General features: G+C 44.5%; 1 protein-coding gene across 4 annotated transcripts; it reads left to right on the top strand.

Annotated features, from left to right (window-relative positions):
- Positions 1 to 1,009: 1,009 nt before the first annotated feature.
- Positions 1,010 to 14,641, top strand: sltm (SAFB-like, transcription modulator; the record flags this gene model as incomplete). 4 transcript variants are annotated; one of them, XM_084436923.1, is made up of 20 exons in its annotated part: positions 1,010 to 1,144; positions 2,112 to 2,199; positions 2,306 to 2,358; positions 3,714 to 3,741; positions 4,884 to 5,640; positions 6,234 to 6,277; positions 7,157 to 7,266; positions 7,379 to 7,528; positions 8,094 to 8,209; positions 8,302 to 8,462; positions 8,553 to 8,659; positions 8,985 to 9,041; positions 9,125 to 9,246; positions 9,337 to 9,517; positions 9,697 to 9,821; positions 11,919 to 12,095; positions 12,757 to 13,143; positions 13,331 to 13,475; positions 13,671 to 13,825; positions 13,932 to 14,641. In XM_084436923.1, the coding sequence occupies 20 exons, from the start codon at positions 1,010 to 1,012 to the stop codon at positions 14,038 to 14,040; spliced, it is 3,207 nt and encodes a 1,068-aa protein (XP_084293049.1). In that variant the 3' UTR covers positions 14,041 to 14,641. The 4 variants fall into 4 exon arrangements, with proteins under 4 accessions (XP_084293049.1, XP_084293047.1, XP_084293048.1 ...); XM_084436921.1 differs by having other exon boundaries at positions 13,668 to 13,825; XM_084436922.1 differs by having other exon boundaries at positions 7,154 to 7,266.
- Positions 14,642 to 15,993: the final 1,352 nt, after the last annotated feature.

The raw sequence follows: 15,993 nt of genomic DNA, 5'->3' as shown, positions 1-15,993 counted from the left end.
TCAGCAAGGTGTACCAAAACTGTCGCCGACTTGTTGTTCCGACTTGAGGGGGCGTTCATGTGAATTTTCCCAGTCGGTAACTAATGGTTTTTAAAGGAGTAGTAAAGGGAAAATGCATGTTTAGCCCTGTTTTAAGGTTACTTATGATGATATACAATGGTTCAGATCAAAACGTTGACAAAACTAGCACTTTTGAGAAAATCTGATAATTGCTCTACCACCGTTTTGGTCATGCAATGGATGTGGGTGGGCACCTTGAAAAATCATTCAAAAAACATGTTAAATTCTCAATTTCAAAGACAAGAAACTCACCTAGGTGTTAGTTGGCGTGCTGACATATAATTCGCCATAAAGTAAGATTCTAGTTCATCGGGAAAGGCTTTTTTACATATTTAGCATAGAACTATTTAGTCGCAGCACATACGTGTGTAAACTTCTGCAAACTAGGTAGCCTAGCAACATAAACAATAACAATAGCTACCGTAAGTAGTTCCGCTTCCTGAATCCCCTCTGCGGATTGATCTACACATCTACAACGGTCGCTTCAATACAAGTAAATGGATTTCATAAAATGATCAATAAAACCCTACAGGATTCATACTTTGAGGCAAATTTGATGTCAGAACACCAACAGACACCAATTACCCCCTGGGTGAGCTTCTTGTCTTTGAAATCGAGAGTTTAACATGTTTTTGAATGATTTTTCAAGGTGCCCACCCACACCCATGACCTAAATGGTGGTTGAGCAATTATCAGACTTTCTCAAAAGTGCTAGTTTTGTCAACGTTTTGACCTGGACCATTGTATATGATCATAAGTAACCTTAAAACAGGGCTAAACATGCATTTTCCCTTTACTACTCGTTTAACCGATTATTCCTCTCGATTATTCCGACGCTACATGAATGCAGCATACTCCTGCCTGCTCTCTGTGCGCCCTCTGGTGGTAGACTACAACCAGCGCTCCTATGACAAATCCGCCTGCTACCGCCAGTGAGCGAGGAGGTAAAATGGCGACGGGTGCCATTTCAACAGAGTCTAAGAAAATCAGCGATTTACGAGTTATTGATCTTAAATCTGAACTCAAGCGAAGGAATTTAGATGTTACCGGTGTAAAGAATGTTCTCATTGCCAGACTGAAACAGGTAAACTTATTTATCAGCTGCGTTCAATACATTAGTCTACGCATCGCTAAGCAAGTAGCGTGCTCAGTCGTACTGTTCTCAAGACCTAACCAAAACTAGATAATTCTAGCAAACTGTTGTATGTCAATAGGAGGTATTTGCTTAAGGCATTTGCATGCTTAATACACATTTGCCTTCATGTGCATAGCGCATGAGCATAATTCAGTTCATTGCTTGCGAAACACCCCGTTTTAGCTTAGCTAGGGTATGTTGTCATCTTAGCTGTAACATTCGTTAACTAACGTTAAACCAACACAAGCAACATTAAAGTCTAAAGTCATTTACTGGTAGTCTTACAGCAATGACACGCAACAAACACGCCTGTAATGAGGGGCGATACGGTACTGAGAACACACATGCAGTTGCTGTCGCCGAGGAAATGTATCCTCATTTTCCCATCCAAGCTCCAAGGGCAGCCAGGAGCAGTGGGCAGCCTTCATCAGCGGCGCCCGGGGATCATTTCCAAGTGCTCTGGTCCGAGCCCTGGTCAGAGACAGGACAGGAGAGCGATCGCTTCTGTTTTGCATCTATTATAAGCCCAGGTAGTCATGAACAGCACGCGTCTGTCCAAATTAGTTGTTTGCTAGCTATAACAAATGGCTGCGTGTTTTCATGCCTTGCAATCGAAACCTGCTGTAGCTACGTTAGCTACATTTAGTGGATCTAGTCACGTTCTTTAATCGCCCAAAGTGCAGTACTTTATATGCCCAAGTATATAGGCTACCTACCCGCAGCACTCAGTCGAAATACGATGCTGTGCTTGACCAAAAGACCATAACTATGCATAGCAAGTTCTACCAAACATTCATTCATTTTCCCACATTTCTTTTGTGGTATTGGCATCCGTCATTGAACAGGAGTAGATTGGCTTTACTAATCGTGTTTCTCTCCGTTTTTATAGTGTTAATAATACAAATATTATTCTTAGGCCGTTGAAGATGAAGGTGGTGATCCAGAGGAGCTTGAAATCCCCATCTCAGCAGAAACTCCCACCAGGAAGAATGCAAAAAACAAAGGTAACCTTTCCAAGCTTATAAGCCAGGCAGTGTTAGTTGTCAACACATGGTATTATTGATTTGCATTGATTAACATAACTAACTATTGCTATTGTTTTTATTTTAGGGAAAAAGGCGGACTCTGATGACAACACTGCAGAAGAGGACTCTTCTGCCAAGGTGAATGGCACTAGGGATTTGTATCATTAAGATTTTAACGGTACTACTACTTAGCGATACTGCTTATTGATCCGGTACTTTAATGGTACTCATTTCCTACCGCTAGATGGCAGTAAGAGACTTGTTTACAAACTAAATGCCTAAAATGTTTTTATGTTTAAGGCTCGGGGTGGTGCACAGTTGCTGGCAGTAATTTGACAACACAGGCATAAATTCTGGTATAACAAGATGTGGAGACTGGCAGGGGTCATTGAAATTGGACAATTTAGCTGGTGAATGATTGCTGTAAATCATTAACAGTTCTGACTACTAGGATAGCCTACCTTAAGTGGAAGGGACAACAAGAGATGGGGCGGCTGTGGCTCAGGAGGTAGAGCAGGTCGTCTGATAGGTAGGGTCGGTGGTTCGAATCCCGGCTCCTCCTGTCCACATGTCAGAGTGTCCTTGGGCAAGACACTGAACCCCAAATAGCTCAGAGTGAGCAAGCTAGCACCTTGCATGGCAGCTGCCGCCATTGGTGTGTGAATGTGTGTGTGAATGTGTGTGTGAATGTGTGTGTGAATGTGTGTGTGAATGTGTGAATTAGAGGCCATTGTAAAGCGTTTTGGAAAAAAGCACTAATTAAGTACAGTCCATTTACCATGTAGTAGGCTGTTGAAAATGGTGCATTTCTCCACGTGTAGCCTATTATCTTTTTTCCTAAATGTTTTGAAAGATTGCTCATGTTTGCTCTGTTACATGCAAATTGCTCATGTTTGCTCTGTTACATGCAAAAAACTGGTTGCACTTGTGGCAACGAGCATGGTCGGCATCAACTAGTGAAATGTAACCAAACTTTCAAGCACTTAATTATGTGCACCATTGGTCTATCGGCTAGTGTGTTTGTGGCAGGCAGAGGGGGCCAGCCTTGCCCCTCGCGCATGGGGCAGGGGAGAAAAATGTCTCCTCTTGATAATTAGAAATAGCCAAAATGCTTCTTAGACAAATATCTTAATCTTATTGCAAGTTAGAAACGGGGTTGGAGAGCTAAAATGTGAAAGTTAAGATAATGTTTATAGCCTAAATAAATAGAAAATCAGTTTTCATAATTTCTTTAGAACCGGGAATGTCTGAGCTTATCCATACTGAGATTTTTAATAATTTAGCCCCGGGGCCCGTTAAATACCAGGGCTCAGTACCTGTCCTTAATTGGCAATGCATCCATGTTGTTGTGAAGTCCTCTACTGAAGAATTGTGGTGCTTAGCTTACCACGTACCACATCAGCTTACCAATGTGCTTCCAATGTTTAGCACATTGGAGAACATTGGTTTTCTAGACCAATGTGAAGGTCTCATGTTATGGTTTCTCTTTTCAGGAGACAGAAGAGGAGGGATCAGGTAAAGGTATGTCTGTTCTCAAACCTAGTTGAAATGACTGATTACTTTGTAGATTCATTTTTTTCTCAGGTTTCACTTTCAGTATTGAACATCTGTGGTGGTCAGTAGTATTACCCGATCACCCTTTACATGAAGACTGGGAAACTCTTCTGGACCCTTTCTCAACAATGCCATGTTGCCTACTTAGTGGACTGACACTCCAGCCACCTATTGAGGAATCATCATTTAAGGGACACGTTTTAGGTTCTCAACACTGATCATGGAACTCCAGGCATCTCTTTGTTGCAGTATTTTTTTTATTCCGAGTAAAAAAAAAAAAAAAAGCTTGAAACTTGATGCCACATGACTCTTCAGGTTAGGGCTTGATGCACATGGACACATCAAGACACAGAGCCCTGGAGACAGCCATGTCCTTCCAGGTATGAGGAAATGCCACTGATTGACTGAGGAAGGCAAGCTTACATGAGGGAGATGCAGTGTGGGCTGAGGACACCAGGAATGAACCATCCTGCTCATTGGGGCGTGTCTTCCTCCTCTTCATCATTGTACTACACTGCTGCATCGATGGCCTAGAAGGACATCACTGTGCAGGCCCAAAGACCACCACAGACAGGTTGTCTGACTAGATCACAGGACACATTTGCTAAGGACTTGGATGTTGCAAGGAGGACTCAGTCGCTATAGAGCTATTTTTTTCTATTTGCACCCTATGCTGATGAGATGGACATCTGTACGGGACAGAAGATCTGGTACAAGGCTGAAAGACGCTTGAGTGGCCATATCATGATTGAACTTCAGTATTTTTCTGTTGGAACAAAATGGACAGATGCCCTTTTCTACTCATTTGAACAAATCCCTGCAGGTCACACTGAATAATGGCATGGAGGTTGAAGAGCAGTATGGACCTGAACATTCATCACTGCCAGGATTGTGATAGAAGTACTGGTAGTGGAAAAAGACATGAAGATTACTGGATCACTCCACCGTCGATGAAGAATATTTGTTTTGTGTCTTCCTGTGGTTTCTCCCCCACGATGACCACTAATACTAAACATACTCTCTATTCTACTTTCTAGGTCAAGTAGCAAGGATAATGTTCATGTTAAACACTGTGTTTTGCCATGTTTTATCCTTATTGAATTCCTCAGATGTAACTGATACAGATGAAGGTACTCGTGGAAATTCTAAACCTCTCCCCTGTGAGGACGGCCTTGCAGAGGCAGAAGCTGAGGCCGAGGCCGAACCAGAAGCTGAGGTCGAGGCCGAACCTGAAGCTGAGGTCGAAGCCGAGCCAGAGGCCGAACCAGAAGCTGAGGCCGAACCAGAGGCTGAGGTAGAGGCCAAACCAGAGGTCGAGGCGGGGGTCAAGGCCAAACCAGAGGCCGATCCTGAACCAGAGGCTGAGGTCGAGGCTGAGGCTGAGGCCGATCCTGATCCAGAGGCTGACGTGGAGGCCGATCCTGATCCAGAGGCTGACGTGGAGGCCGATCCTGAACCAGAGGCCGAGGCAGAAGAAGCAGCAGAGATTGAAACCGAAGCTCCTACCTGCATGAAGGAAGTTGAGGACGATGACCTATCCGTCTCTATCCAGAACGAAGATGCCATCACATTGGATGTTGATGGCGATGACCTCCTGGAAACAGGTAAACATGTGAAACTTCCAGATTCAGAAGCAGACAAGGGCTGTGACGAACCAGAGGCCTCTGCTCAGACCGTCCGGGAGGAAGACACGAAGGCAGAAGTGACGGACGGCCATAAATATGGTAAGAAAGATGACGGCTCCAAGGTTGACTCCTCCAAGAAGGACAGCAGAGAGGCCTTGAAGAAAGCTGAAACCGGTGACAAAGAAAAAGATTCTGGGAAGAAAGGCCCCTCGTCTACTGGGGCATCAGGTCAAGCAAAGAGGTTTGTCTTACTATGTCAGTTCTTTGATACTACTACCAAGTCCCAGCACACTAAGAACGCAGCATTGTGGGTAGCCTCAAGATTTTTCCTTTTTTTGGTAAGGGAAATGTTCGTTGATGTACCTAATCCTGACATTTGTTACTTTCATTTCCTGGGTAATTTGTGGCATTGACCAGGAGATGAAAACATGAAGCTCATTACTTTCATCTTTCCAGCACTTTGATTGCCTTTTCCAGTTCCCACGTAGGGCATTATAAAAGAGAAGTAGTCCTTGTGACCAATTTTTCTCAGAAACACATGAAATGATTCGCTGTGAAGTCGAACGCACTCCTGAAGATTTCGTTGGTCCAGGGAATAAATTGGCTGTGAACCTGACCCCCATCTCTCACCTGGAAAAGCAATGAATGAAGCCATTATGGAAGTTTTGTCCATTTGCAAGACATGCCTACGGGGATTCTTTGCTCCAACGTGTTGTTGAGTTACTCTGTTGTAACGAGATGTTTTTTCTGATCTATCAGTTTCCACAGGGGTTGTCATGTGGTGGCACTCATTTTTTGTCTCTTTGTTTTATTGCTGCTCGATCTGCTTTCTAGCTCTTCAAAAGACAAAGACGGGAAGGCAACAAAAGATGATAAGGGTAAGATTTCGGTATTTCTCCTGATGTCATAACCAGTGTGAAATTGATAAATGCTTCCCCTAGAATTTTTTCAGGCCTGGTCGTACTCCCCCAGGAAGGAACACATAAGCAGGTGGGGGGGGGGGCTTATCTCCCAGAAATTTTGAGCGTCACACTTAATTTATTGCACTCTGATGAATTTTTATGAACCAATTTGTGCTGGATTAGCTTGCCTGCTGCTATCTTAGCGAGCTAGCTAGTTAGCTAACTTGAATGCCAATGCCATTTAGAACTCTTTACACAAAACATACATAGGCTAGTTACTAACGCCAGAAGACAGACTAAAAACTCTGGTTACATTACTGATGTAGCTACAGCGTGAAAATGTCTGCTAGCCATTATGCTAATTTTCGCTATGTTAATCTCTTGACTTTTTGGCACCCAAAAAAACGTTTTGGGGAGCTGGCCAGGGTTTTCATTGGCTTGGCAGCCCTCCAGGCCTGTACATTTATAGCGGAAACACTAATCGAAGGCCTGGGCTGAGTTTCCCAGAGGCATCGTAGCGCTACGTTCATCGTAAGCTACGGCGTTCATCGTGAGTGAGTACGATGCCTCTGGGAAACTCAGCCCTGGTTCCTAATGTCCATCAAGCTTAAGCGTTGTGCCTTACTGCCTCACCTGTTTTCAGGCTGCACGGCTGGCACAGTTGGCAGGGCATGAGACTTTTAATGTCGGGGTTGGGTGCACCTAAGCATTATGTTTTTTGGGCATTTCATTGTACTTGGTATCTGTATCTTGCATATACGACAAACATCAAGGTATCCTTGATTTGTCCAAATATGTGTGTGTATGTCTATGTATATATATTCTATGTTTTCTTTGGACGCCCGTGCCCAGCAGTCACCAGCAGTAGCAGTACAAGCAGCTCGTCTCGCAACATCTGGGTGAGCGGTCTGTCCTCCAACACTAAAGCTGCTGATCTGAAGAACCTCTTTGGGAAATATGGCAAGGTTAGCCAGTGCCCTGTTTCAGTTAATGGCAACAGTACTCAATTGACGAAGTATTGCCTTCGATATAAACCTGAATCAAACTATCCTTGAAGACCTGCTTTGTTTTCCTCAGGTATTTAGTGCCAAAGTGGTCACAAATGCTCGCAGTCCAGGAGCAAAGTGTTACGGTTTGGTCACAATGTCCTCCAGTGCAGATGTGGGAAGATGCATTTCCCACCTGGACCGAACAGAACTCCATGGGCAGCAGATCTCTGTTGAACGGGTGGGTAAACGAAGCAATACTCCAGACTCCCAAATACATTGTAAGCTCACATGTCCACCAATAAGTCTGTAAGGTGTGATCAGAGCTCCTCTCTTTCTGTGAACTTGATACAGACAATACAAAAACTTTTATTTCCATCTTTATTGGTGTCTGTATGTTAAGGTAACTGCCATCGTAACACGGGAGGCTAATGGAGTGGATAAATATACGCATTTGTGATTATAATACTGATTACAGGACATTAGTTCTGTAATTGCGGCTTAGTTCTGTAATTGCGGGTAGCTGGGAAAGAATCTACCATATTGACCCGAATATAAGATGACCCCATTTTTTCCAGGAAAAAAACTCCTTATATTTGGGTCAGCACGGTACTATGGGCATCACACACTCAGTTAACCTAATTCAGAGAATAACTGGTGGCTGGTGTAACCATTGACTGTGCAATAATGTTAGTATGCTATTGACTATATGGAGGAACGTGGTTTGGGGCCTTTTCTTTTGGACTTGAAAATTAATATTTTGTGATTGATGTGGCGTTGTTTTGCTTTCTTTGTTTGTTTTCCAGGTTAAAAGCGATCCATTTAAAAAGGAACCTTCAAAGAAGGAAGCAGAGGACAAAATCAGCTTCAGCAAGTCATCAAGTGACAAACGAAGTGCTGCAGGAGCAAAAACCACCAGCAAGTGAGTGAGGAAGAAAGAAAATATCCCATCTCCCTTCAGAGCGGTTGTTGGAAAGAGATTTTAATTTCCAATTTTCTTGCTTTTTACCATAGAACCCAGCAATCTTGTAAACAAGAGGAGAAGTCTCATAAGCCATTGGTCAAAGACGGCAAGGATTCTTCCAAGAAACAGGAGTCCAAAGGTACTAAGTCTGAGACAGCATCATCCAGCTCCGGTCAAGATTCATCCAAGAAAGACGAGAAGAAGCATGGACGTATGTCTGCTGCCCCTCTCTCAGGCTCACTTCACTCTATTGTGTTGCATGGGGAGTGTAAAGTCTTTGATTTTTCCTTTTGTTGTACAGGAAACAAGAGCCCAGGGAAGATGGTGGTGATCGACCATGCCAAAGGAGACCCCAACCTCAACAAAATGAGACCCCCATTCCGGAGAGGAGGAAGATACTTTGACAAGGTAACTTGCTTTCAATAAGTATGGCTGTTTGCTGTATCACTGCACTAACGACCACAGAAAATGCTAAGGTGCTAGAAAGCCAAACAGCAATATTTAAGAAAAAAAAAGTTTCGGCACACTTATCACATGCAAGTTTCAAATTGTCTGCCAAGCTTTCGGCAACCCTGATGAAGGTCGTTTGACCGAAAGCTTGGCAGTCAATTAAATTCTGAAACTTGCATGTGACCTAAATGTGCAGAAACCTTTTTTCATAAATGTATGGCTCTAGAAGAGTTTCAGTTTGTCAGAGCAGGATTTTGAATGTACCTCTCCTGCTCTTTCCAAGCCTGGATTTCCCAACCCGATGCAGCGGAGACCCAGATGGTTGATTCCTCCTGAGGAGGTCAGATGTTCATTCTAACATCTGTCATTGAGCTTTTTTCTCCTTGTTCCTGTCAGACTCACTGTGATTTGTGTTTTACCCAGATGGATTTTCACAACAAGGGGGGCGGCAAAGACTTCCTCCCGTTTGAGAAGATGAAGGAGCAGAGAACGCGTGAGCGCCTGGTCCGACTGGACCGCATGCGCAGGGCCATGGAGCTGCGCAGGTATATATATACACCCTATATTACAGTATAAATATTATTGTGTTATATATATATATATATATATAATTTCTTTTACCTTTCCCCTCTTAGCCGGCGTGAAATGGCAGAGGGCGAGAGGCGCGAGCGAGAGCGTATCCGCCTGCTCCGGGAACGCGAGGAGAGGGAGAACCTGCTGCGGGAACGGCAGAGGCTGGAGATGGAGAGACAGAAACTGGAGAGAGAACGCATGGAGAGAGAGAGGCTGGAGAGGGAGAGGATCCGCATAGAACAGGTATGCACAGGGATGGCCTTAGTTGGCAAGCGTTTTCAGACAGCCAGGCTGGATTCGGCTAGCCGTGTAATGAGCCTTGGCTTGTGTGAACACGCCCTTCCAGTGTGTCTGTCTGATGATTCCTCTCTCTCCTCTACTCTCTCTCCCCCTCTCTCTCTCTCTCTCCCTCTCTCTCTCAGGAGCGGCGTAAAGAGGCGGAGCGTTTGGTCCGTGAGCGGGAGGAGCTGAGGAGACAGCAGGAGCAGCTCCGTTATGAGCAAGAGAAGAGAAACAACCTGAAAAGAGGCCGTGAAGTGGACCACAGGTACGCACACTAGGGCTGCAGGTATTGATTAGTTTAGTAATCAAGTATTATACCGACTATGGATGTCACGGTGTGGATCTTTTCCCACTAACTAATAAACCCACAACACCGGTATTACCGGTAGCACCGTCTACAATAAGAGAGCGCTTGCTTTAATCTTTAACATTAGACCTTAGCCTTACGTTGTATTTAAATTTGTTGTCGTAGGCTATGCCTCCACCGCTTGCCTGCAAAAATGCGCGATCACAGTGAGATATAAACGTTACACTCAGTGTTGTGCTTCTTTATGATCAGAATTCGTTTTTTGGCATGTAACATAGCCTACTAGGAATATGCACCATGCCCGAAGCAAATTCCTAGTATGTTGAAAAACTACATGGCAATAAACAAATTCTGATTATAAAGAAGCACAGGACCAAGTGTAACGTTGATCTTATTCTTACCTTACTCTGATCGCGCATTTGCAGACTAGCCGTGGAGACATACAACGCCAAATTGCCGCAGTTATGTTAGTTATGAGCGAAACGCTGCTAGAATAGGCGAGAGAATAGGCTGCTAGAATAAGCTAGCCAGCAAGCTTATAGCAACAGCCACTCCTCGGTGGCTAGCTTAGCTGTTAACGTTAGCTAGGCTAGCTAGCCTCGAGAGGCTGTAGCCATACCCTTCCCCTTCCTCTTCCTCTAGTCTCCGCTCTGTGCTGTGTGTGCATGCGGAGGGGCAGATCAGACACTTCTTTGAGTTTGATGAGCGGGAGCTGATATGCGAAAATTAACTAAATAGGTTAAACAAAGGTGTGGCGGTGTTTAAGTGATGGCTCGGTGAATACACGGTGTACGCCCAAACACCGAGTAACACCGCTAACACCGACAACCGCGGCAAGCCTAATACAGACTATTCCTACGATTAATCGAGTAATCGATTTTTTGCCTTGATGAAGGTCTTCAGACATTACAATGCTGTTCTCTGTAAAAAGAGGTGAATTAAAAATTAGCATCACTATGAGGGAAGTGTTTGCTTTTGGTAGGCTACCAGGTATATTTTTCTATTGCAGATACAGTACCCCCCTCAATGTAGCTGGTTGTCATAGAGACACATATTGTAGTGTAATGTTAGCGGGCTATCTGGCCGGCTGGCTATTTAGATTGTTGTTAGGTTAGTTATTTAGATTAGGTTGTTAGGTTAGTTACACTAGCTAGCTAGTTAGTTAGCTTAGCTACCTAGCTATCTAGCCTGTTAGCCAGCTAGCCTGCTAACGTTACACTACAATAAGTGTCTCTATGACAACCAACTACATTGACCTTTGACTTTAACGTTAGTATCTGAAGCAGATTTAGCTACAACATTGTGCAAGTTGCTTGAAGAAGTTAAAGCAAAACTTGGCTAACTTGGGTACATCATAACTAGCCACCACCTACTGCCGTATTGACTTTTGCATGTGTAACGTTAGACTCGGTGCTTTCTGTTGAGAGACTGTTGCATTGACATTGTGCTATTCTGGTAACCTCGGTAGTTTAGACTCACTCTAGGCTACAGAGTTTTCGTATTGTTTAAGCTTGAAATTATCCCAAACTTGAGACGATTTCTGTCATTTTCTCTGGCCTGTCTCTTCTCTTTGCCCCTCGCTATTTTCTCTCTTTTGCATTTTCCAATCCGCACTATCAAACCACGTCTTCTTCACTTCAGCTGTCTACAGCGTAAGCACCCTGTCAGACAGTGAATACTAATTTGCGCAAAACACTGTGAGCTGTTTAGGGTTACTGTATATGGATTCCACAAACAAAGCCGTCATTGAGTTATTCATGGAATCGTTGCAGCCCTAACACACACACACACTTTATGGACTATCAGACTTCATGGACTATCATCTGCTATCAGAACTTGTCTACTATGAGCTTCAGTTCTTGTGCCTGCATGTAAGAAGATGATGGTGAAGTTGCAGAGCAGCTTGTACTGCGTTGCTCTGTCGTTCCCCCTGCACATATGAATCTGTTACCTACTGTGACAGATGGCTCTATATCTTAGACTGAGCTGCATGTATGTGCAGCAGTATTTGTTCAAGCATACAAACCTGCATACAAACCTGTTCCTGTGTTTCAGCCGGAGGGATGACCCCTATTGGAACGGCAACAAGAAAGTCCAGCCTGAGTCAGAGGGCCGTCTCAGCCAGGGCTCTGACTACAACCGGGGGCAGCAGAACCGCTTCTCTGACTTCAGCCCCCGTGAGAGGGGCCGCTTCCCTGAGGCTGCCACCATGCCGCCCAATACCTTCGACAGGTAAGCCCCCCCACCCCCGCTCTGGTGGTCCGTACCTCTCTACTGTGACGGAGCGCTCTTGACTAATCATACCTGAAAATGTTCGCCTTTCGGCTACAATCGGCGTTTTTAGTGTCAACAAGGTGATTCACGTGAATCGTGTTGATCTGGATAGTTTTTAAAAAGGGGGGTGGGGGGGGGGGGCTGAGTGAGTGAGGAGAGAAGAGTGCAGTGGGTGTGTGTGCGTGTTCATGTGTGTACTATATCTTTGTTTACGTATGTGTGTGTGTGTTCGTAGCATGAGATTTGGACCATTCAGGAGTTGTCGCCAATACTGTTACACCAGCACCTGGAGGGCAGGCATGAGGAAAGCATGGCTGACTTCAGACAACTGTCTCAAGAAGTATAAATGTCACAGCTTATATATTAACACCATAGGAATCCTGGGAATGAAAAATTGAACATTCCATCATTTATTTCAATGTGACAAAAACTATGAATAAAACTTGGACAGGTGCTTCTATACGTGACGTGTGTCCGTGTTTGTCCATTTGTAGCATGAAATTTAGACCAACCAGGAGTAGCCAATACCGTAACACACCAACACTAGAGGGCAGTAAAGGGTGCTCATAAACCGCCGCTTACTTCACCACCTGGGTGTGATTTTTATTCTTTCTGCCAGACGTAACCGTTTCGACGGCGAGCCCGAGGCGAAGAAGGCTCGTCCGGCGACTCATCGGGACGGCTCTGGGTTCGAGCGCTTCCCCAAGAACTTTGACACGGTCCGCAGGGCCGCCCCGCCTCCGCCCCAACGCGCCGACATCCGCGACACGGACCGCCGAGGCGACCGGGACGAGCGGCGAGTGGTGCCCATGCCCGAGCGCCCGGCTGGCGGAAGAGTGCCCATGCCCGAGCGCCCGGCTGGCGGGAGAGTGCCCATGCCCGAGCGCCCGGCTGGCGGGAGAGCGCCCATGCCCAGCATGTCCCACACCCGGTCCCCCAGAGACACCGGACACGGAGGAGGCTGGAAGACTGACGGCGGCATGGCTGCCAACAAAGGAGACATGCGGTGAGAGCAGGAGGCCCTGAGAGGGTTCTCAGTGATCGGGGATGTCACAGTCAGTGCCTTGCACCCTCTTGGAGGTCTGTGTTCAGTAGGTGAACACTGGACTTTGTTTCCAGAACTGTCTGCATGTGAGTGGAGAGTGTGTTGTGTTAACTGCCTGTGTGCCTGTGGCGGCGTTTCTGTTCTGTAGCGGAGCTGTGCGAATGCGTCCAGAGCGCCCAGGCAGAGAGGGCCCGGGGCCAGACCTCCGAGGAGGCTCCACTGCCGGCCGTGGGAGGAGCAGCTTTGGGGGCCGGGATGGAGGAGGCCGACCCATGGTGATGGGAGGAGACCAGGTCAGCACCACACACATCTATTCCTCAGCGCATCCAGATACCGCAACATTTTTTTTAGCGCTTTAAATCTTGGAAAGAAAAGTCAACTGATAAATAGTAGAGTACACAGAGATCAGTCTCCTGGTTTGATGGATGTCGAAGTCTCCTGGTGTTCTGGTTCTAATCTGACCCTTCTCCCCCTCTGCCCCCCAGCAGTTTGGCTCTGCACGCCAGGTGGTGGTGGAACGCCATGGTAGGGACCAGGGCCCCAGGAAGGAGTGGCACAGCGGGGCGGGCCCCCAGCGTGGGGGCTTCACTGACAACCGCAGGATGGGGAACAACCGTGGGAGCATGATGGCTCCTCACTCCAGGTATGGACCATGGCTTTGCTTTGAGCACTCCACTGGGAACAGAACTAGAATATAAACCTCCCGTCATTTCATGCATTTCACACAGTTTTTTTGTCTGTCCCTTCAGCCACTCTTCATCTGGCATGAATAGAATCGTCCAGATCACCAACAACTCCATGTCCGGTGGTAGTGTGGGTGGTTTCAAGCCCTTCAAAGGAGCACCGCGACGATTCTAACTGCCCCGAGATCAACCATGCTTCCCCACTCAAAAAAAACAAAAAAACTTTTATAATTTAATTTCTTTTATTTTTGTTAAATACTAGGTGTGTTAAGAGGCTGGTATGATGGAGTGTTTTTATTTTGTATAGGCGAGTGCTTTACCTCAGTGTAGGGTTTCCTGACAGTTCTGCTGTGCTCGTTGTACAACCCTGTGCACATATGTTCAACTTCCCTTTTAGAAAATTGTACAGCTTTAGTTATTTGTAACATGTTTTCATGTGATGTTAACTGCTCCTTCCTTAACGAAAGTCTTGTATGTCAAGAACATTGCATTCTTACAACCAACTTTATAATTTCAGTTATGTGCTGCGTGTTTCAGAAGGATGCTAAATTATACCACTTGATCATTTTAATTACATATTTGTGTCACTCTTGAATCATTCATATTAGATCACTCAACAGGCACAACCATCTGGTTCTTGACATGACATCACACAAAGACAAGTCTCTTTTCTTTTTTTTTTATTGTCCAGGTTCTTTATTGTCAGGCTGAATATCCCTCGTCTAAGGCATTTAGTTACAGAAGAACCACCATCTACATTTTGCAACTGTACTGTGAAAGGCTACATACATTATTTGGTCATATGTATAAAGATTAACATTTGAACCAACAACAAAAAGAGGACTGATTTCTTATTTTCAAGTCCTTCCTTTTTGCTTGTAGTTAGAGTTGAAAATAAACATGAAGGACATACAAGTTAAAGTATACCCTTGTATAACGGTGATATTAGTATGCCTTATGTTGCATTCGTTACTATACATGCAACACACATATGGGAGCTGATATTGCATCCAAAAAAACGCACACGAGGGAAACCTATATCATTTTGGGGTGAACATAATGCTCTGTGCTCCACAGGACTTTCACCGAAGTGATATTCTGATCTCCAAGGCTCATGACGGGTACATGAACATTTACCTTCTGCGCCATCTTAAATGTATGGTAGGAAATTAACCCATTCACCATTCTACAATATGTATACACACTGGATAGTTTCAATAAAACTGCTATCTCCAGTCAGATACTCTATTAATGCCAGATCATAGACGTAAATATTACATCACATGACATTGATGTTTTTAAGAAAAGCTAAGCTTTCAAACTTGATGTGACTGAAATGGCAGATGAACGGGTAAAGTACCTGATGTTTTTCCAATTTCAGCAAATTATATTGCTAGGGCTACATATTTTAATATTTAATGTACTTAACACCCAAATGTTTACAGCCCTTCAGACAGCACACATATTATTCATTTGTTTCATGAGTGACTGCTATCCCAACTCTAGACATTATTTCCATTGTCCTGTTTTACAAGGTACCCAGAGAACAACAGCACACTAGCACAAATTCTAATTCTGTATAAAATGAGGTATGTTTCTTTTCTCTTAGTAGTGCATATCGATGTAACAGTGCAAAACTAATTACAATGACTACATGTTCTAGCATGTTAAAATTCTACTTTTACAGTATTCACCTCACAGCCACTATTACAAGGCTTACAAATAATCACTTGAGACATTCCACACACAAAACCCTTCTGATCAGTCAATTTGAGGAACAAGGTTTAGACTTAAAAACATGATACAACAAAACAAGAGCTGGTTACCACAATGCATTGTAAATGACTCCAATAGCAAGCTAATTAACAGTAGTGGAGAGTAGTGTGTGTCGGGCATGCTTAACCATCTATTTGTCCCCAACAACAACAAAAACTAAAAATAATTCTTTGCATCCTCAAATGTAATGGGTCTGCTTGAGAAAGGTTCCATTCAAAATATCGCCAACAATTTGCCATTGGAATGTTATTAACTAGTTATTAACTACAGTATGAGTCATTAATAAACATTACTCAAGTTGGGACCCAAGGTTAGCTGTATGGATACAGGGGCTTTCATTAGAATTTGTTTT

Source organism: Borostomias antarcticus (assembly GCF_949987555.1).
Source record: "Borostomias antarcticus genome assembly, chromosome: 4".
Lineage (NCBI taxonomy): Eukaryota > Metazoa > Chordata > Actinopteri > Stomiiformes > Stomiidae > Borostomias > Borostomias antarcticus.
This window is presented reverse-complemented; position numbering and strand designations above follow the sequence as displayed.